Source organism: Guillardia theta, assembly GCF_000315625.1.
Source record: "Guillardia theta CCMP2712 unplaced genomic scaffold GUITHscaffold_43, whole genome shotgun sequence".
In the NCBI taxonomy this organism is placed as follows: Eukaryota; class Cryptophyceae; order Pyrenomonadales; family Geminigeraceae; genus Guillardia; species Guillardia theta.
This window is the reverse complement of record NW_005434631.1, coordinates 145601-165991: the sequence shown is the minus strand read 5'-3', so window position 1 is coordinate 165991 and position 20391 is coordinate 145601. Positions and strand designations below refer to the sequence as shown.

At 50.2% G+C, this 20391-nt stretch overlaps 6 protein-coding genes across 6 annotated transcripts in view; 4 read left to right on the top strand and 2 right to left on the bottom strand.

Annotated features, from left to right (window-relative positions):
* Positions 1-1313: 1313 nt before the first annotated feature.
* Positions 1314-3017, top strand: GUITHDRAFT_110041 (hypothetical protein; the record flags this gene model as incomplete). Its single annotated transcript, XM_005830851.1, has 9 exons — positions 1314-1402; positions 1461-1510; positions 1562-1660; positions 1879-1964; positions 2012-2181; positions 2302-2442; positions 2568-2688; positions 2733-2810; positions 2868-3017. The coding sequence occupies 9 exons, from the start codon at positions 1314-1316 to the stop codon at positions 3015-3017; spliced, it is 984 nt and encodes a 327-aa protein (XP_005830908.1).
* Positions 3018-3090: 73 nt separating this feature from the next.
* On the bottom strand, positions 3091-5087 carry GUITHDRAFT_163683 (hypothetical protein). The gene is made up of 13 exons (XM_005830850.1): positions 4961-5087; positions 4874-4912; positions 4697-4817; positions 4562-4646; positions 4436-4511; positions 4332-4385; positions 4088-4288; positions 3924-4043; positions 3838-3854; positions 3555-3784; positions 3440-3507; positions 3341-3388; positions 3091-3283 (listed from the first exon to the last, which is right to left on the bottom strand). The coding sequence occupies exons 1-13, from the start codon at positions 4973-4975 to the stop codon at positions 3098-3100; spliced, it is 1260 nt and encodes a 419-aa protein (XP_005830907.1). The 5' UTR covers positions 4976-5087; the 3' UTR covers positions 3091-3097.
* Positions 5088-7893: 2806 nt separating this feature from the next.
* Positions 7894-8716, top strand: GUITHDRAFT_153102 (hypothetical protein). Its single transcript, XM_005830849.1, has one exon. It carries the CDS (start codon positions 7918-7920, stop codon positions 8707-8709), a length of 792 nt encoding a protein of 263 aa, XP_005830906.1. The 5' UTR covers positions 7894-7917; the 3' UTR covers positions 8710-8716.
* A 1055-nt stretch (positions 8717-9771) lies between these two features.
* On the bottom strand, positions 9772-14261 carry SEC31 (secretory protein Sec31; the record flags this gene model as incomplete). The annotated part of the gene is given in 13 exon segments (XM_005830976.1): positions 9772-10332; positions 10719-11435; positions 11489-11599; positions 11700-12043; positions 12123-12186; positions 12295-12685; positions 12705-13066; positions 13125-13199; positions 13255-13326; positions 13376-13480; positions 13545-13662; positions 13716-14026; positions 14181-14261. 13 exon segments carry the CDS (start codon positions 14193-14195, stop codon positions 9772-9774), a joined length of 3246 nt encoding a protein of 1081 aa, XP_005831033.1. The 5' UTR covers positions 14196-14261.
* Positions 14262-15603: 1342 nt separating this feature from the next.
* Positions 15604-17296, top strand: GUITHDRAFT_153101 (hypothetical protein). Its single transcript, XM_005830848.1, has 16 exons — positions 15604-15660; positions 15717-15751; positions 15797-15859; positions 15907-15966; positions 16012-16072; positions 16122-16190; positions 16241-16289; positions 16337-16391; positions 16436-16483; positions 16531-16603; positions 16656-16723; positions 16800-16836; positions 16889-16933; positions 16986-17039; positions 17089-17127; positions 17204-17296. Exons 1-16 carry the CDS (start codon positions 15613-15615, stop codon positions 17246-17248), a joined length of 849 nt encoding a protein of 282 aa, XP_005830905.1. The 5' UTR covers positions 15604-15612; the 3' UTR covers positions 17249-17296.
* An 801-nt stretch (positions 17297-18097) lies between these two features.
* The window catches only part of GUITHDRAFT_194031 (glucose-6-phosphate isomerase), a 4081-nt gene continuing 1787 nt past the window's right edge, over positions 18098-20391 (top strand). The window contains exons 1-14 of the mRNA XM_005830977.1: positions 18098-18184; positions 18529-18583; positions 18634-18840; positions 18890-18940; positions 18997-19076; positions 19132-19185; positions 19243-19286; positions 19334-19362; positions 19409-19528; positions 19579-19667; positions 19897-19973; positions 20022-20098; positions 20146-20292; positions 20351-20391. The exon at positions 20351-20391 is cut by the window's right edge and continues 23 nt beyond it. Of these exons, the coding sequence (XP_005831034.1) occupies positions 18111-18184; positions 18529-18583; positions 18634-18840; positions 18890-18940; positions 18997-19076; positions 19132-19185; positions 19243-19286; positions 19334-19362; positions 19409-19528; positions 19579-19667; positions 19897-19973; positions 20022-20098; positions 20146-20292; positions 20351-20391 (1145 nt within the window). The 5' untranslated portion in view covers positions 18098-18110. The remainder of the gene's footprint in view (positions 18185-18528; positions 18584-18633; positions 18841-18889; positions 18941-18996; positions 19077-19131; positions 19186-19242; positions 19287-19333; positions 19363-19408; positions 19529-19578; positions 19668-19896; positions 19974-20021; positions 20099-20145; positions 20293-20350) is intronic.

The window sequence follows — 20391 nt, the reverse complement described above, 5'->3', positions numbered from 1 at the left end:
AATTGTCCGACAGCATCCTGTCTTTGACAGACTCAATTTTTTCTCTTGTTTCTTGTTCGTCCTCGCCTTCCACTTCCTCCACTTCCTCTTCATCGTCATCGTCGTCGTCTTCTTCTTCTTCCTCGTCCGAGGCTTCGTCTCCGCCTCCCTCCCCCTCTGCAACTCCGTCTGCGTCGTGATCGTTCTCCTCGTTGCATACCCCTCTAGTTCTGTTAGTTTCTGAAACGTATTCCACAATTGATTCCACGATTTGTTCTTCAGAGATGGAAGGAACACCTTTTGGGGTTTGCTGCTGCGCTGAAGTTTTTGGTCCCTTTGTTCCTTTCGGGTTGCGAGTTGAGCAACCACAATCGCTCCACTCTTCACTCCATTCACTAGCACAAAGATGATGAAACATGTTTGAGCAGGCAGTACATTGATACAGTTGAGCTGCGTCGTCCCTAACCTTGCATCGTGAACCGAACAAGCATTTCTGACGGCTACCTTGCGATCCAGCAGCTGTGGCCATGCTGAGCGATTTGCGCGGGTTGCAGGTCTGAAAGGGGGGGTGGGGGGTGGGGGGGGCCGGAGGGCGCAATAAACTACTACGCAGGAAACTCAGGATTTGGGGGGTAGGAGCAATTAGAGGTCCAGAGTTAAGTGAAAAAATTTCCCTAATTAAAATCTCCTGTTTTCATCATTATTATTTTCAATATTTTCAATAAATAAAACATCCCCTTTCAAGACACTCAAAAGTAGGGGTACTCAGATTCCTCTCACATAAAATAGTTTTAACAAAGCTTGTGATTTCAGGAAAATCCTGCGGGCAGGGATTTGAACTAGGAAAAATCCTGAAAACGCTAGCTAATTAGTTATTAAGTAAAACTAGTGTAAGTCTGTTTAATTTGACAGGCCGAAGGTACCCCTACTTCTGACTGTGATTAGGGGTGGGTAATGAACCGTTGAAGGAAACATGGAGCGGCTCATGATTGGAGGACAAGTAGGAAGTGACAAGTAAGGGGAGGGAGGAGAGGAAGAGAGAGAATAGAAGAAGAGGAGAGGGAGGGAGGGGAGAGGAAGGGAGGGGAGATGAAGGGAGGGGAGAGGGAGGGAGGGGAGGGATATTTAGTAGCGTCTGACATCCAGTTGTCACTATCAGCTTTGCCAGGGCGAGCGTGATGGCGGACCTGTTGACATCTCAGTTTGGTACAGTTGTTCGCTGTCAAGGAGTGTTGAAGTGATTTGACTTCACTTCTATCGCGCATCTGACTTGCCATACTTCTGGGTGTTTTCAATCCTGCTCCGATTCATGGCGGGACAGAGAGGATTGGAAAATGTGGGCCCAAGACGTGAAGAACAAGATGGGATTTCTTGAGTGGAACACGCACGACAACCCAGTGATATGGAGCGAAGTTTCGGGGAAGTGAGAACAAGACGATTTGATTTCATCTCGTTGCCTACTGACATCCTCGTCAACGCAGATACATCGGAGGTTGCTCGGAGTTCCGTCAGTGGGCTGATACTCACTTAGGTGTAGATGCGGCCTGCATTGTCATGCTGCAGTTGTAAGTCTTGCCGGCAGGGAGGATCGACTGGAACGCGATCGATGCTATGGACGTGCACAAAGTCGCGGAAGAGATGCTGGCAGAGCACAAGTCTTCCAACAAACCCTTGTTTGCTGGTATGTGCGTGCATGCCCTTTATCCCTACAAACCCAGCAGATTCCTTTGCTCTGCTCCGGGTCATCTTGGTCTGTTCCACCAATCCTCTTCTCCTGTCTTGACCCTCGTCTCTCTCTCTCTTCCCTCCCCCTTCCTCTTTCCCCTTCTCTGCTCCAACCACAGCTCTTCTTCCTCTTCTCTTTCTTCCCCATCCCCTCTCTCATCGCATCCTCCGCAGACTTGTCACCATGTGGCCCGAAAGTGATCGCCGTCGTCACGACTCCGAGCACTTGTATCTCTGAAGTCTTCCGCACCCTCAAGGAAGTTCTGCGGCCCCTCTACTTCTGCTTCAACTGACAGTGCCAAGACAGGCCGAGCAGTCCTCTCTGTTCCTGAAACCTCCTTACCTGTGCGTCAACGATTTCCTCCCGGTGGAGGGATCCCAGAGAGCTGGGGAGGGCCAAGGGGAGCAGGGGAGGGACAAAGACCAGGAAACCTTAGCAGAGAGCGAGGACTCACCTATTCAGCTCACCCCAGCCAAGTACATCCCCTGCTCTGCTCTGCTCTGCTCTGCTCTGCTCTGCTCTGCTCTGCTCTGCTCTGCTCTGCTCTGCTCTGCTCTGTTCTGCTCTCCTCTGCTCTGCTCATAGTCTCTCTTTAGCTTTGAAAGGGCAATCCAAGAGGACAAAATCGTGGAGCTCGAGGACAGCAAAGGAAGGAGAGGTGTTGCTGTCGAGGTTCTTCGTCGGCAAAGCTCAGAGAATAATGTCCTCTACTTTCATGCGACATTGAGGGGATGCAGGTACCTCTCTGCTCTCCCCCGCCCTTCCCTTCTCTGCTCTGTTTTATCCTCTATCCTCTCAGATGTTTCTATCCTCTCCCTCCTCGCGTCTCAAGGATGGCTTAGTTTCCCTGATGTCAGTCCAGGACGCTGAGGAGGACGGGTGTCAACTGCATCTGCTTCTTCCTTCTCCCAAGGAATCTCGATAGCGTCTTATCAAACGCCAAGAGCAAGAATGTCAAAGAGAAGATCCATGAGCTCGTCTTGGTTCTTCTTATTCTCCCCCTTTTCATGCTGATAAACACAAACAGTCCAAAATGGAAAAGGGGTTGTTCGATGATGTCATCTGCTCCAACGACGCCTACGCAGTTTATCATCGCCTCGTCTCGGTATCGACATCTCTCTCCTCTCCCCCCTCCTCTCTCCACGTAATTTGCCGGTTGCAGTCAATCCATCAAGTGTGGGAGGAGAATCGGGCGAAACTGAGGCCAGGCCATCTGGTGGGCAAGTGGGACGCAGTGAAGGGTTGCTTCCTCGAGGAGGCAGACACCATGCAGCCCGCTGAGGGCTGTGGAGGAGACCACGCCGATGAATGAGAGGACGACAAAATGACTCTCACGAGTGTAAAAGAAAACAAACAACAAAGAATATGATGACATGGCCCTACAACTTCACGCTACACGTAAGTCATGGAGAACGTGTTGACATCCGAGTACTTGGAAGCGAAGACAGGGCGGGAAGGAGAAGAAGGATTGTACACGTTGGTGATGATGGTCTCGTTGGCGAGAATGAGGCGCCTTGAAGCGCTCGATCTCGACGGCACCTTGGGGTCGTACAGGACCATCTTCTCGTAGGGTGAGATCTGAAAAGGAAGATGAGCAACGAGGAGGTTTTTGAGGAGGATCGGAGAACATATTACCGCGAAAGGAGAAGGCGGAGAATCGTAGAACGACTTGGAGTAGAAGTCCTGAAGGTGTCACCAATCAACCACCATAAACAGTCGCATGAGGGCTCTCACGGTTGGCAGGGGGTCAAAAGGAGGCAGAGAGACTTTGGGAGGAGAAGCAATGGGATAGTTGGTGGGCACTGAAGTCAAAACCATCAACATTGAACGCAAGAGCTGAAACATTCACCGCTGAAGCTCGATGACTTGGACACTGCTTTCTCTTCCTCGGTCGTCTCGTTCTTCCAGTCAATTGACTCGAACGGGGCGGCAGAAACAAAATTTTCATCCGAGTGCGCTTGTTTTGCCAGCTCTCCTGCATTCTGTACGTTCTGGTTCCCAGGAGCTGCTCTTTTGACAACGGCATGTCCGGGGTTCAGAATATCATCGTCGAGGGCTTGCGAATGCGGCCCGCAGCACCTGCCATGTGCTCACATAACTCTGACATGCACATGATTTGTCGGACAACTCACGTGAAGTAGAGCTTGATCTGACAAGTTGAAGACAAGAGTACCAGCAAGCACGTCAGAGATCGTCTGCTGTATCTCAGTACGCTCACATTGCTGACCCATCGACGGAAGACATTTGGTCTCGGCTCTCTTGAACGCACAAAGATTCCAAGCTCTCCTTCTGTTGGGATTGGGCCACCAGGAGGAATGTTCTTTGCGGTGGTGTCTGTCTGCGTAAGCGAATCAAGCCGATGACCAGTGAAAAGAGATTTACCATCATGCTCATAGAGGTTTCAACATCTCCACACGCGTCTGCTCGCGCTTCTGTTTGGTCGCTTGACTCTTCACTGTCGTCATCGGAAGGTCTAGAAGCTTCAGCCCGTTCAGCCGGTCCATGCCGAGATTCATCATGCCCTCGCTCATCATACACAGCTTCGAACATGGTGTCGAAAACATCTGAAAAGATCTCGAACACCTTCGCACCTCGTCACTGACTGTCGGAAGAGTTCGACTCTCACTCTTTGACGATTAACTCTCTTTTCATCGTAGAGAGTTTCATCTTCAAGAGAAAACTGAAAGCAGGATCAGATAACCTTTATTTCACATCAATCTTTGTTCACACCTGCTCTGTCAGGATTGTGAAGCGACGAAGCTGTGCAGGGCGTATCATACTTGTCTTGTACTTCGAAACCATTTCTCTGGTTCACAGCCACATGAATTGAACGCAGATTCAAATATCGCACATTACCGGTTACAAGCTGCAAAGGTATTGAGAAGCGCTCTACGAAAGTTATTGCACTTTCTTGCTTCCTCCACTGTGGTAGCATGGCTTCCTATTCTCATGCAGAGTCAGCTTTGCGAGTGCAAGGAAAGGACGGCTTGCCATGTCTTTCTGCAAAGTTGACCGCTGTCTGTGTCAACTTGTCGCGATTCTCGTTGTCACAATTCAAAGTCAGCAAGCAGGCGGAATGAATCCCTCTGCTGGACACAACAGCAAATTTGATCTGCAAAAAGTAAATTATGCAAGCGTGAGAAAATAGTTTTCAAATTCTTGTTCTACCGCTTCGATGTGTTCCATGATGTATTGTTCCATGGTTTCCTGAGTAGACATGAGGGGAGCATTGTAATAGGTGATAGGGTGACAAACCTCGAGGGTCAGCATCTTCAAGGACAATCTTTCGATTCAACACAAGATTACTTCTCTTATTGCAAGTCGATTATGCTGTGGAGGCCCTCTTCATTGGAGAATTTGAGGTGCCATCTTCGACCTTGCTATCAGGCACTAATCAGATGCACGGAGAATCATCAGAAATTCTAATTTGAAATTTCGACATCAACAAACCTTTTCTCTGACACTTCATTTCTACTTGATGGAGCACACACACACAGGGATTGCTTGCATCAAAAATGCAAGTTGCTCTCATGGCTAAGAATTCAATACAGTTGGTCTTTCCTGCTCTAGCATTAGGACAATACAATCCTTCTTCATTCTATTTCAATAATCTTCCTACGACATCTGTAAACCTCTCTTCTGTCGTCCCAATCTGCCATGACCGCCACACCATCTTACCCTATCGGGTCCACTATGGTATGGCCCTTCCCGTTTCTCTCTCCCTCTACATTCTGCCCCAGTGCTCCGTCGTGTCTCCCAGCTATCCTCCCCTTTTCAAAGGCTTCCAAAATCTCTCCGCTCCGCCTCCTGATCCCCTCAGGCTCCTTCCTCCTCCGCCTCGCCATCAGCATGCGCCGACCTGCCTCGAAACCTTCCCATCGCCTCAACAGCCCCCTATCCCCACCCTCCAGTCCCCTACACTCTACCCCCGAATTCCCCATTCCAGCACCCCTACCTGCATGAGGGTAGTACCCCAGTGTCCCATGGTACCCTACCGTCTACAAACTCTCTCAACTCATCCACTACCCGTCATCTGATGATCCACTCGAACAACCACCCCACCTTCTCCAGAGAATGATGAGGTCCACCACCCCGTCCAGCGAGTGGTAGGACTCCAAACAGTAGGAACTCTTGCCCTTTCACCTGAAAAGGCAATTTCGGCTAACCATACTAGGGTAGGGTGAGGTACCCAACCCACACTTTCAAAGTATTGGTATACGTAGGGAAGGACCGGTATCTCCGACCCGGAAAATCACGCTGACTACCCACCCTAGGCTAACTCATAACAGTACCCGACCCTCGAAACGTGTGGAAAGATCCGTTAACATGATGAGTCAACGAAGTTAATTAAAAATGGTTACGTGACCAGGTAGGGGCTTGAGGGGGTACTACCCAATGGAAGTAGGGGTGCTTGAGGTCGCAGGTACTCCTAATAATGTGAGTTTTGTGATCGCAGGTACTCCTAATGATCGCAGGTACTCCTGATAATGTGAGTTTTGTGATCGCAGGTACTCCTAATAATATGAGTTTTGTGATCGCAGGTACTCCTAATAATCGCAGGTACTCCTTAATAATATGAGTTTTGTGATCGCAGGTACTCCTAACAATATGAGTTTTGTGATCGCAGGTACTCCTAATAATCGCAGGTATAATATGAGTTTTGTGATCGCAGGTACTCCTAATAATCGCAGGTACTCCTAATAATATGAGTTTTGTGATCGCAGGTACTCATAATAATCGCAGGTACTCCTTAATAATATGAGTTTTGTGATCGCAGGTACTCCTAATAATCGCAGGTACTCCTTAATAATATGAGTTTTGTGATCGCAGGTACTCCTAATAATCGCAGGTACTCCTTAATAATATGAGTTTTGAGCTCGCACCGCGGCAGGTACTCCTAAATAATATGAGTTTTGTGATCGCAGGTACTCCTAATAATCGCAGGTACTCCTTAATAATATGAGTTTTGTGATCGCAGGTACTCCTGATAATATGAGTTTTGTGGTCGCAGGTACTCCTTAATAATATGAGGTTTGGGCTCGCAGGTACTCCTAATAATCGCAGGTACTCCTAATAATATGAGTTTTGTGATCGCAGGTACTCCTAATGATCGCAGGTACTCCTAAATAATATGAGTTTTGAGCTCGCAGGTACTCCTAATAATATGAGTTTTGTGATCGCAGGTACTCCTAATAATCGCAGGTACTCCTAAATAATATGAGTTTTGTGGTCGCAGGTACTCCTAATAATCGCAGGTACTCCTAATAATGTGAGTTTTGTGATCGCAGGTACTCCTAATAATCGCAGGTACTCCTAAATAATATGAGTTTTGTGATCGCAGGTACTCCTAATGATCGCAGGTACTCCTTAATAATATGAGTTTTGTGATCGCAGGTACTCCTAATAATGTGAGTTTTGTGATCGCAAGTACTCCTAATGATCGCAGGTACTCCTAATAATATGAGTTTTGTGATCGCAGGTACTCCTAACAATATGAGTTTTGTGGTCGCAGGTACTCCTGATAATGTGAGTTTTGTGATCGCAAGTACTCCTAATGATCGCAGGTACTCCTAAATAATATGAGTTTTGGGCTCGCAGGTACTCCTAATGATCGCAGGTACTCCTAATAATATGAGTTTTGAGCTCGCAGGTACTCCATTTAACTTCATAATATGAGTTTTGGGATAGCAGGTACTCCATTTAACTTCATAAAATGAGTTTTGGAATAGCAGGTACTACTGCCTCCTTCGTTTCCTAGTATTTTCAGTATTGAGGCGGGTTTGTAGGCTTTAACCTCCCCCTCCTTTGTTTGCTCGGGTTTGCCTTTCTATTTCCGGCATACAATGTTCTCAGTTATTTCACTTTATAAAATGAGTTTTGGGATAATAATATGAGTTTTGGGATAGCAGGTACTCCATAGTTTCACTTAATAAAATGAGTTTTGGGACAGCAGGTACTCCATAGTTTCACTTAATAATATGAGTTTTGCGACAAGGTACTGCATCTGAGTTGTTTTCAGCTTCAATTAACATGACTTCCGAATTAGACTGAAGGAGTCATGGGCCAACATCCGACTTCGAGTTATCACCTCGCAACGCTTCGGATGCAAAACTCAGTGGACCGCAACGGTTCGCATGTCATCTTTCCCATGACTCAACCTATCGGCAGCTCTCGCCTCTTCTCTCCTCCTCAAGCTCCACGATCAGACTCCCATGGACCCCTTCTCCTTCGACTGGAATGAGACTGACGCCTGTATCGATGATGCTCCCCTCAACCTCCTGTGGGATGATGCGCAACATGTCCAGTCCATGTCAGCATACATCAAGCAGGATCCCCGGGACTCGCTCGACTCGCCTACCGACTTCCTGATAGACGCTGTCAAGTATGACAAGACCGACGACTGGTCTGCTAGCCCATCTCCGACCGGCCACAACAGGCCTCGTAGGACACGATGTTGGACTGAAGCAGACCGGCTGAGACACCGAGACCTCTGCAAGGGCAAGACAAGACTCTCAAAGCTTGACAAGGCAGCGATCATCAACATCTGGAACAGCCGAAACCGCGATGACAGGGGTACGACCACGCAGGTCCAGATCGCCAACATCTTCGGCAAGAGCAAGTCTACCATCTCCAGGCTCCTCCGCCCGTTCAAGTCTGATGCTGACGGAGACAGTGCTGACCGGGGACAGGCCGCCGCCTCTGCTGGGTCACGATACCACACGCGAGAGATAGCCTTCTCGATCAGTGCAGCAGCTTTCGGGAGGTCGACACACCACTGCAGCCTGAAGCTCCTCATGGATCAATCCGACGTCCCGGTCAACGGGCTCAACGTCCTGCTCAACTACCTCGAAGCCAGCCTGGGCCTCCTACGCGACTCATATCACCTCTGCTACCTGGACGAGGACGAGGACGAGATCGTGGTCACGTCCGACAACGAGCTTGGGATAGTGATCTCCGACTTTCCCAGCGACAGGGCTGTAGGCCTGTACCTCAAGGGAAAGTGAGGGAGGACACGATGAAGGCGTCGACGGGTTGCCGTACATCTTGATCCCCTCGGGAGGGAGGCTGCACAAGCCTAGTACCTCATGTCGCACGTTATGAGATAACAAATCAAGTACCCCGCCTGTGCTGATGTCTTTTCTTTTTTTCTCTTCCCTAGCACACCACAGGGAAGAGACTGCTGTACATGATGTGGGACTTGCTCCAACAACGTAGCAAAGTGCACTGGAAGAATGAAGAATGAAGCTAGATTTGTTTATGTATCAGCAGCAGCAAGATAACTTGTGAAGGGACCAATGCAGAAGAGAGCGAAAGATTGAGCAGCGGAAGCCGCTCCTCTCCTGGCTTAAGTAGTGTCGTAGATGATCTCGCTAATGTACGGTCAAGCCTCATCCTCGTAGCACTATACATGTCGTATGTACTGAGTTTACGACTAGCCGCCAGGTCTATCATACAACTTGCAAGGTGCACCCTGCCACATCGGGCATGGTATGCACAGCCGATATTTGGCCTGATGAAGTACCACAAACGTACCCGACATGGTACCGGAGGTATTTCATATAAAACTCCATATTGCCCTTATAGCTTTCGCTATTTCGGCTTGATGCTGTTACATCGTTACACTTCATGGGTACAACATCAGTACACTCCGTCAAGAGGACTGTCGAGAGGCTCTCTCTCGACACGTGTATTGCGGTGATATGCAGCGACGCTGTGATTTCACCTTCATCTGCTCCACAAGTACAAGACGGGGCGGAGTCTTCTTGGGAGCACACGCACAAAATCAAGACAAGCGCAAGGTCCTACAGCGACAGCCAGCAGAGCCTTGCAGGCTTCTGGCTACTTGGACTTGCGACCTCACTTGCGTCGCTCACGCGCTGCTGGGAAAGAATCTCATCCCCTGCTGTCGCTTTACTCGAAGAAATGCACGACCAGTCACTCCCGCAGCAGCTCCCAGCGGCAGCCAACAAGCCGAGAGGACATGGAGATGAGATAGGAAGGGCTTTACGCGTGTCAGGTACAACCGAACATCTCATCTCGCAAGCCGTGAGTCGTACAGTGACCCTTCACTGCATCGACTTCTTCGCATGATCCTGGATCCACTTCAACGCTTGCTGTGAGCGAGACAGACGGCAAAGTGTCAGACCCTCAGTGACCAGACGAAGAGAGCTACTCACCAGCCATTGCCGGTGCTCGTCCCAGTGGCTTGCTGTCAGAGCTGTTTGGATGGACGAGGCCGAGTTGACGTCGTTTCTTTCAAGCGCTTGGCAGTAGCTCACCAGCTGACCCATCACGTCCTTGGACACTTGCCCAGCTCTGATCCTCTCATCCAAGCTCTTCATGCGCTTGCCTACGTCTTCGGCCATCTTCTTCTGCATGGTCGGGCAGAACCTGCCTTGCATGTTTGCACAAGACCCGAGGACGTACTCGTCTTCCTGCGTTAACGCGTATGCTTGTTGGACAGCAGGAGCGCTCTGCATCTGCTGCTGGGGAGGAGGCTGCATCTGCTGCTGGGGAGGAGGCTGCATCTGCTGCTGGGGAGGAGGCTGCATCTGCTGCTGGGGAGGAGGCTGCATCTGCTGCTGGGGAGGAGGCTGCATCTGCTGCTGGGGAGGAGGCTGCATCTGCTGCTGGAAAGCCAGATATCAACACGCGACGAGCGTGCGCATTCACACTACCTGGTATGCAGGCTGAGGAGCTGCTTGAGGCTGCGACTGCATCATCGGAGCAGCGTGAATCTGGGGCTGCTGGACAACAGGCTGGGGAGCCATCCCACCCATCTGGCCTGCAGGCATGTATTGCGAGGCAGCGGGGACGATGGTCGGCTGCTGGGACTGAGCTTGGGAATATTGCTGCGCTGCTTGTGGCTGGAAAGCAGAAGCAGCGATCAGTTTAGAGTCACGTGGTCCTCAAGCCTTTTGGGTTACCTGCATCCCTCCCTGAGGCAAGACCCCTGGCTGTTGGGCCTGCAAGACGGTGAGCATGGGGCGTCTATCCCACTTGCTGCCGATACCTGATAAGCGGGCTGCGCTGGCTGCAATTGACCAGGGTAAGTGGTCTGCATCTGAGCTGCATACGCGTTCTGCTGCTGGGGCGCCGCAAACTGCTGGTTGTACTGCTGTGCTTGCGGCTGAATAGGCATTCCCATCTGCTGAACAGGCTGCTGGGGCACTTGCATGGGTTGTTGAGGAGCGGCCAGCGGCTGCACATTCAGTGGAGCTCCAAAGGCATCCCCGAAAGCATCCGCCACAGCATTGTAGGCCTGCTGGGGTGCACCAGTAGAGCCGCTGGAGAGGGGCTGCTGGACTGGTCGAGCCGGAGCTACACCAACATCATGAACCTCGAAGGGAAAAGGAGGATGCTGGTGCTGGGGTACGCTGTAAAAGTTGCGCACGTCCGAGTTGAAGATTCTCTCTCGAAGGACAGAGGCTGACAGACTGTCTGCAGCTGTGGCCCGAACTAAGTACTGCATCGCGAGGGAGAGCCTACCCTGAGATGCAAGGATCCCAGCATACTCGGCGTACTTGTCTCCGACGACATTCGGCACGACCTCTTGCTTGCAGACATCCAGGACGAGCAGGACGCAAATCTTCTCAATGAGATTCTGCAACTTGATCGAGGAATAACCCGCAGCCCAAGCCTCCTCCTGCAGCCAGATGTCGACAGTCTTGTCGACATTCCCTGCACAGATGTAGCAGAGAATTGCAGCCTTGGTATTCTTTCCAACCTCCTGAATTCAAAAAAGCATCAGTCCATTGCAACCAGTCACAGTAGATGTCTCACCTTTAGTCTGGTCGCCAGGTTGTCACACAAGGTCGCGAACTCATCGGCGGTGGCGTACGTAACAAGAATAGCTAGTGTTTCCTTCCAGGCCGCTGGATCCGACTGCTCAACCTGGAAGACAAAGGAAGGTTACACGCTCTCTCAATCATAAAGATTCAAAATTGAACATAAGGGGCATTCAGTAAAAGGGAGTTATCTGGGAACAACTCACAAGCGACTGAAGTTGGTGATTGACGATGCTTCTCGTAATCTTGACGAATGGCTGGGCCTCGTGCAGCTGGAGGTATCTCTCTTGTGTTCTCTGAAACAATTCCTTTCCCCCCGTGGCTGCAAGAAGCAGCGCGTCTGCCATGCGTCCAAACTTGAAGCAGCAATCCACAGCAGCTTCAAACTCTCCGCAGATGATGGCCTTCTTGATGGCTTCATCAAGAACTTCGTTGGGTCCGACAGGTTCATCCACCAAAGGCTTAGACTCAGGTATGGGCTGAGGTTTGCTTTCCGGAGGATTCTGAGCTGGAACAGGAGCAGCGCCTCCAAGGAAGTCATCTCCTTCGCCTGATCCGCCGAATCTAACAAGAATATTCGTCAGACGGCCCAACGCAAACCAAAAACATCACGGACAAGGTATCTACACTCGAGTTGGCCGCTGCCTCGCTCTCTTGGCTCGCAGTTTGTGTAGGCTGCGGCTTTTCCGTGCTCTCCTCAACCTTGTTCTTCTTCTTGTCCTTCTTGTGCAGGGATCCTCCCTCGTTGATCTTCAAGTCCTTCAGTTGAAGAGCGAGCACCTGTCAGCAGTTGAACTCAACTCCTGAGGTCAAAGTAAGGACACGCTTCCTAGCGCTTACCTGACTGCTGATATCTTCACGGCTGTATCCGACAAAATTTGTCAACCTCCGTCTGGTGTCCTCATCGAACAAGATGTTCATAAACTGCCACTCGTTCGCCTCATCGGGAGAATCTGCAGTCTCGACCTTCTTCTGACAAAACTCTTTCAACATTCCCTGAGTCATTGCAACATCCAAGGCTTCGGCTCTCTCGATGAACTCTGGCTCAGTGCAAGGCTTGCGGATGTGCACGACGGCTCTGTGGGCCTCAGGATTCGAGCTCTTGTTGAATGAGACAAGTTGTCCTCCGAAGCCAAACGATGCTCCAACAGGACGTTTGAGCCAGCCAGGAGCCTGCAAACAAATTTCAGAACTATACTGTGTCAAGAGACAGAGTGCCTACCTGCTTAATCGATGATGGTCCACTACCCGTGTCAGCCAGGGAGTAAATGTTCACATACCCGTCGAAAGAAGCACTGGTCAGGATGGCCGGCAGCTTTGGAGACCATCGGACGTCAAAGTTCCAATTGGTGCTAGACGGCAGCTCGCACAAAATCTGACCGGTACTTGGGTTCCAGCAAAGGGTTCGATTGTCCTTAGCACATGTTAAAAGCATGGCGGCATCGAACGGACACCAGGAGATGTCCAAGATCCCCCGAGTGTGTCCCATCAACGTCTTTGCAGGAGAATGAGCATTCCTTAGATCCCACATCTGAACAACTGGAGTCGTGTCATCATCTGAAGCAACCATAACCTGAAAGAGTCAAGTTTTCACTGGGTGTATCTTGTCACATCAGCTCGAGCCAAAATACCTGAGTAGCAACTTCTGGATTCCAGGCAAGAGCTGACCTCGAGGTCTTTGTGGAGCTGTCTGTGAAGGAAATGACCTGAAATCAAAGGGAAGGCATCACGAGAGAGCTTGTCAAAGGAAAAGTTTAGTACAGGTCGCTTTTGGCGGAGATCCCAAACCACAGAGCTGCCGCTAGCCCCAGTAGACGCAAGGATATGCTCCACCTTGAATTAAAAGCCTCAAAAAAGAGGTGGTTCACGTCGTTTACAGCACCTTCGGATTCCAGGCGACGCTGCTGATATCGGCGAAAGGCTGACTTGCAGCACCGGGTGTATATACATTGGGAGAAGCAGGACTTGCAAGGTCCCAGATAAGAATCTGCACAGGAACTTCATCCAGAGCCAGCACTTCTCCGTTCTGTAGATGTGCAGAACACACTTACCTCGGACTCGGTCGCACCAGATGCGAGGAGGTTCGGTTTGAAGACGTTGAAGTCAAGTCCACGGACTGGGCCTTTGTGCTTCTGGACTTTGGCTACGAGTGCTTCGCCCTCTACTTCTCTGTTTGATCAAGCAAACATCAGATGAACGAGCTTGCAAGATCAACCAAGTACTTGATGATCGCAGCCGGGTTCCAGAGCCCGATGCTTCCATCTACCATTCCACCAGCTAGAATGCCAAGAGGGAAGGAGTTCATTCCTGCAGACATTCCACCCCATGCGAGGCGGTGAAAGCGCTCGGATGACTTGACTGTCCCCTTTGACGGCATTTCCTTGGCAGAGTTCGGAGAGAAGTCGATGGAAAGAATCTCCAGATCAGCTGTGGTCTCAAACGAATCGTCGATGGCATTGGCAACAGTTCCGACTGCAATCAACCCGCGATGGCTGCTGAGAGGCGACCATGCGACAGTTGCAGACCGTTTTGCCTGAAGAACTTCGTTCAGAAGTGAAAGGGACGAGCTATGAGGAGGACTGATTCAGAGAATCTCATCTCAGACAGAAAACAACAAAAGATTGTCAATCATCGGCAAAACAGACAGAAAGAAGCTACTCCAAAAAAACGAGAAGAAAGGATCTCACAGTCTTGAGAAGCATTTTGAAGGCGACAAAAACGGCTGCGGTGAAGCCGATACAAAGCTTGGTACAACCCAAATCGAACCTGCCAACAGCTGTCATGTTAGTCCAGCAGGACTTGGAGCATGTCCAATAGGCTGAATGAAATTCTTCAAACCAGCATCACAATCAAGTGTTAAACTTTCAATGATGCTTGTTTCTCTCATCACCTTCGATCTCTCGTACAGAATTATCAAGTCAGTGGGTCCTCCTCCATGAACCTATCATAATCACCCCGTGTGGGTGGGGAAGAATCGCTGCCACAAGTTGTTGTTCGCCACCCTTCCTCTCTCTTCTGCAACATGCCTTCTCATATCTTCATTTCAGCCCTCCCTTCAACCATGTTGAAGCCTCTCCCTCCCTTCCCTCACTGATCCTCTCAGCATGCCCTCCTGGTCCAACCAGGGGCGCAATACATCCAGTCTCCTCGTTACCTCAGGCACTCCATTTTTCCCTTAGCTTCCTGCTGTCCTCAGTAAAAAACTCCTCCTCCTCCTCTTCCTTCTCCTCGCTGCCGTTCACCCTCACCCTCCCATCTTGTCCCTGTCCTCTCCGCGCAGGGCCTGCATGAGGGGGAGAATCAGACGTGGCACCCTCTAGTGTAGTACCTTGGTACAAGAAGCAGTACTTTGAACAAAAATATATTTTAATACGATACGGAAAAAGCTCCCAAAAACAGTTATTGAAATATCAACAAAGTTTTATTGTCTCACGGTATTTCATTATTTAGGAAAATAACAAGTAGTAAAACACGCACTTTTTAAGAATTAGTACAAAAGATCTAAAGGAGCTCTAAAACTTGACTTGTAGGGAAAAACGGGGGTCGGGGTGCAGAAGGAAGGGGTGATGTAACGCACAAAATTAGGTAGAGAGGAGGGGGTGATAACTACCCCAAGGATGGGTAGGGATGTCACCACAAAACGGAACAATGATCCCAACAGTTTTTATTGCAGTACAATATACCTGCTGTTTACCTGGAAATAATAGGAATCTGGGAGGGTAGGTACTATACGTTTTATTGTAACGTATGGAAACAAACAAATCGTTCTCCAATCGCACGATGCGCCGAGTGGGAGCTGCAAATATGATGGGCAGTGGGAGGGGCGAAGAACAGGGCAGCAGGGGCAGCAGAAGGATCGGTTGATGGGGTTGACAAGCATGTGGAGGACGAAGCCAGGGAGAAGAAGAGGACTTGAAGCCAATGGAAAATGGGATCAGGACCTGGAGTAAGGAAAGTGATGCTATGAATAGGAGCTAAGATAATTTGAGGGCTGATCCCACGGTTAGAATGCATTCGAGAATGATTGAAGATGACAAGTTTCTCGTGTGCATGCAGTAGATTGTAGCACAGGTACTTCACGAAGTCCTGGAAGTGCTCACTGTGAAAAGCAGGTTTTAGATGCCAACGGTGAAGGTTGCTACGATCCAAACAGTGGAAGTTGGCAAGGTATTCCATAATTGTCCATTCCATATTGCCCACGACCTTAACTCTGTCAATCCCAGGAAAGATCGCCGCACATCAGGCCTGTTGCTGTCAGGTGACTGTGTATGTCGTTTTATCCTTTCCAATTGACCAGAAAAAGTTTCCCATCCAGGTACATACCATTGTTCGGACTGTTAGTAGCATCTTGCTCGATTCTGGGAAGGTTCTTTACACATGTTGGGGGGTTCTCATGGTCTAACAAGCAGACAGTGTAGCGCTGAATCGATACTACGGGCATGACATCGGAGGGATCCCTTGGCCTTACATCAGGTATCATTGGTATCTCAAGTGAAGTGCTCAGAGAGGTGCTTGCAGTGATACAGCAAAGGATGCGCCGCAAGCTGGGTTGTTCTCTTATGGGCTGACTGTAACTTCGGTTCTAGTGCCTGGCTGAGCTGGAGCATTCTTGACGCTTTTTGCTACAGTGCTTGATTGTTTGGGTTGTCGTTATCAATTATGGGAAGATATGCATCGATGTGGATGTAACGTATCCGGTCAGAGATGTCTATTGTTCTCTTTCATTCTAACATCTTTTATTCGAAAGGATCCTAATGACAGCACCTGTTCAAAACGGAACTTTGCCGCTCTCATCGGTATATTTGACTGAGACATCCGTTCTTCTGATGTGTTTGGAACGAAGCTGGACTTATCTCCGCTCCTAACCTCGGGTTGCTTGCATGTTTTGATACAGAACGGTTGATTTTGTCTCTGTCCTCCTCTGTTCCTGACATGCTTGCAGCTCGCCTGAGCTCCACCTGAGCTTCGTTCTGCTGTTCTTTCTACCGTGGTACAATACGTTGGCTGTCTTGCATTCGAATATCACAAGCGGTGCAGCATCGTCTATTTATACATGATCAAATCTGTCTATGAACTACTTTACAAAAGGGCGCAAACTTTGGCGAAAAGGGTATGTTGGGTCATTTGCTTTGTTGCTTTCGAAATAACGAGCGTTTACTAAGAGCAAAGATGGAAAGCCGTCGATTGCAATTCCGTTCAAGAGCTACACAAGCCTTGAGACAAGCCTACGGTATAGCTTGATTGCCTCATTCCTCATTTTCCCTAGCGATATTGGTAAATTCAATCTCACTTCTTGTCTGTTACAGGTACAAGCGATGGATATCAAACATTTTTCTCGTTGCGGTGAGAGTGGCAGGATCTCAATGGAAATAAATCACTTTTTGTCCCATTTCAGGTGACGTTGTACCTGCCTGTTGGGATGTATATGGTGAAGGATTGGGTATCGAAAGATCGGACACGCCTGCTCGTTGCTTACTGACTTGCTGCTCAAGAGTGATTACCGCAACGACGTCGCAACACATACGTTTCGTGCTGTTGCTCAACATGTAAAGGGATTTCGCGTGTAGCGCCAAAACTGATCCATCGTTCATTCAGGTGTCTGTTTTCTGCCTATGTTGTTTCTTTGGCAGCATGGTAAGATTTGTGCTTGCATTTCCATTCTAAATGCCAGGCTATCTTATACTGTGACTGACGCTGGAGCAACTTGTAGTACTTTGACTTTGGAGATCTTGAATTTTATGTGGTACAAGGATGACCGTCGCGCCGGGTCCGGGTTACCGTTTCGGCCCGCCGCCGCGCGTCTGCGGCCGCCCCATGAATGACACTTGATTCGCTCAGCCGCTAAGTTTCGTTTCAAATCTCTTGTAAATACATCACTGCATTCCGAAGTTCCAACTTAAATCTCTTGTAAATACATGAAGCCTCCCTTTATCGAACTTCGGAACTTCGGATGCCTCGGATGGCTGGGCAACTTTCCGTAGGGCCTGCGGCCTGCGGCCGGCGGCGGCCCGTGCCCGATCCGATCCCCGCTCCCGGCCCGCTGCCGACCGCCGGTTCCGACGAGGACTTCGACACAGCGGCTTACGTCGCTGTATACCTACCCCCGAATCAGAATCACCCCACTACCCCACCCTTTATCTGTAGCAGGATACAAGGAAACTAGGGGGGTAGTTTGCAACCACCCTCTCATTTGCTTCAACCCAGATTCGGCCTCCTCTTTCCCTCTACAAAATTTAAAGACCCCACCATACCTAAAACTAGTCCCAAGGGTGGGTACTTCAGGTATTTTTTCAGCAGATGGGGTAAATTCTACCCCAGAATTTTTAGGGATCGGATCACCCCCATGAATTTACCACCCTGAACCCCTACCACCCCTCGTTTCCTTTATGCCTCATCTAGATTTCTCCATGATTACCCTATGGAGGTCGACCTGAGCTCTTCCCGCACCCCCTGCTGATGTACCCCCACCCCAAAATTAAAAGGAAAATGCCATGACCCTGTAGGAGTTGACGAAGCTCAGAATAACCCATACCCCCTTAAAAAATTCGTACCCCTCTGTTTCCCCCTGACTCTACCCCTCCACCCCCCATCCCCTCAGACACCCGATCAGCCTCGCAATGCAGAGGCAGAGCCTGTTGCTCGTCCTCCTCCCCGCAGTAGCTGCGGCGGCAGTTCCGACGACCATGCCAGGGTGAGGAGTAGAGGAGGAGGATAAAGTCTACTGCCTGTGTGCGTAGAGGACCATTCTCAAGTCTACTGCCCATGTTGCTTTGTCTCTCTCTCTCTCTCTCTCTCTGCTCTCAGAATTCTTGAATGCTATGCCGGATATGTTTCCTTTCGTTAATGGGAGATCCACGGCCTTTTGAAGATCTTGAATCTTGAATCTTATGTCTACCACTTCTCTCTTTCGCTCGATAGCTTGCTCTTGGGAAACAAACTAAATCTGTTGTCGCACTTCTCATGGAGCTCTTTCAAGATCGTTCCCTACACCATGAGAAAGCTTGTTCAACCTTTATCCTCATCCTTGCCTGCCAGGCTCATGCGCCTGAAGGGGGGTTCTTCAATGCCCACCTGGAGTGACAATCCTGCTGTAAGATCCCTCTCCCCACTCCTTCTCGCCTCTGAAGGGGATCCTGTCAGGTCATTAAGCTGCGGGAGATCGCCAAAAACCCCTATGACCTCAGCGCCAAGGACGCGATCTCTCCAGCACGTATCAACATGATGCAAGCATCAGCATGCGGTCTCAAGCTCCTGTATGGCACGGAGAGGGTGGACGAGGCGACTATCGATGCCCTGGCCAACTTGGCGAAGGAGCGAGATGTCTTTGGCAAGATGAAGGCCATGATGGTTGAGGATCCTCTGCTATCTGTTGAGGATCCTCACGGGGCTTACGCAGGACGGTGAAGTGATCAACAAGATTGAGAGCTATGAGAGTGAGAACCGCAAGGTGATGAGACAGAGTTTAAGACATGCTTCTTCGACCTTGTGAAATCGATTCATCAGGTTCTGCACACTGCCATGCGCGACGTCTTCGACAAGCGCAATGAGGCGCCAGCAGCTAAGGAGGCTTCCGACCTTGAGATGTTGACATGACACGCGGAAAGAAAGATTCGCTGATTCTGCTGTTTTTGTTTGCAGGGCTGAGCTTTCTAAGCTCAAGGACTGGTGCAACAAGCTTGACAAGGAGAAGACGTGAGCTGCTCGTTGCCGTCTGGACCGTCGTCCTCTCACACAGATATGTCCCCGCAGCTTCACAGATCTTGTCCTCATCGGCATCGGAGGGTCGGATCTTGGTATGCGTTAGGAGATCGTGGGGTGTTCACCTGCTCACTCTGCCCAGGTCCACGTGCCCTCTATCTTGCCCTCCAGGTCCGTACCAGGCAGGTCGAGCATGTTGCGTCTGACGTCATGCTAGGGCTACAAAAAGGACAACAGGAGGGTGCACTTCGTCTCCAACGTTGACCCCGACGATGCTGCCATGGTGCTCAAGGGTATCCCCGACCTCTCCAAGACCCTCGTCCTCGTCTGCTCCAAGGTGCTGACGTCATCCCCTCCTTGTGCTGACCTCTTTGACCTGCCCGGCAGTCTGGCGGCACCTTGGAGACTTTGACCAACGAGCAGCTCGTGAGAGATTTCTTTGTAAAGAAGGGCCTCGACCCAAAGAAGCACTTCGCGTAGGATACCTCTTCTTCCCTCTCCCATCACCCCCTCTCCTCATTCCCTTCCACCCCTCAGCGTGCGCTTCCTTCTGTTGGAGTTTTCACCTCCTTCTTCGTGTCTCTTCTTGCTGTTCGTCCTCTTGTTCACCGTCTCGACGCCCTCTCCTGCTTGATCCCAAGCATGATCCCCTTTCTCTCTGCTCTCCTCGATCTACTCAAGTACCTTTCTCAAGCTCTTGCCCAGATGCGTGACAGGCAAGGGAAGCCCCATGGACAACCCTGCGGAGTACCTCATCTCCTTCTACATGTTTGACTACATCGGTCAGTCTCATCCCTCCGTGCTGCTTCGCTCACCCTCGACCCTTGCAGGAGGAAGGTACAGCGCCACCTCCATGGTCGGCGGGCCCATGCTCGCCTTCGGCTTGGGATATCAGAACTACGAGATGGTGTGTTGGGCAGGCGACTCCTGCTTTGATGACGTCACCTTCCCCAGATCCTCAAGGGAGCGCACGACATGGACAGGAACGCGATCTCTGAGAAGGACGTCCGCAAGAACCTTCCCCTCCTCCTCGCCCTCCTCGGCGTGTGGAACCGCAACTTCCTCGGCCACCAGACCCTCGCCGTCCTCCCCTACTCTCAGGTGCTGCGGAGTTTTATGCGCTGCTGGACCTGTCCAAGTCCTCACAGCTCGCCTGTAGGCTCTTGTCCGCTTCACCGCCCACTTGCAACAGCTGGACAT

Bases quoted from the DNA above. Each gene is read 5' to 3' on its own strand.
- GUITHDRAFT_163683 (XM_005830850.1), bottom strand. The intron at 4,818-4,873 runs GTAGAACAAGAA...TACTTTTTGCAG, and splicing joins TCATGGAACACATCGAAGCG to ATCAAATTTGCTGTTGTGTC. The intron at 4,386-4,435 runs GTGTGAACAAAG...TCCTGCTTTCAG, and splicing joins TCACAATCCTGACAGAGCAG to TTTTCTCTTGAAGATGAAAC.
- GUITHDRAFT_153102 (XM_005830849.1), top strand. From the start codon at position 7,918: ATGGACCCCTTCTCCTTCGACTGGAATGAGACTGACGCCTGTATCGAT.
- GUITHDRAFT_153101 (XM_005830848.1), top strand. From the start codon at position 15,613: ATGCCAACGGTGAAGGTTGCTACGATCCAAACAGTGGAAGTTGGCAAG. The intron at 15,661-15,716 runs GTATTCCATAAT...TGTCAATCCCAG, and splicing joins AAACAGTGGAAGTTGGCAAG to GAAAGATCGCCGCACATCAG. The intron at 16,191-16,240 runs GTCAGAGATGTC...TTTATTCGAAAG, and splicing joins ATGTGGATGTAACGTATCCG to GATCCTAATGACAGCACCTG.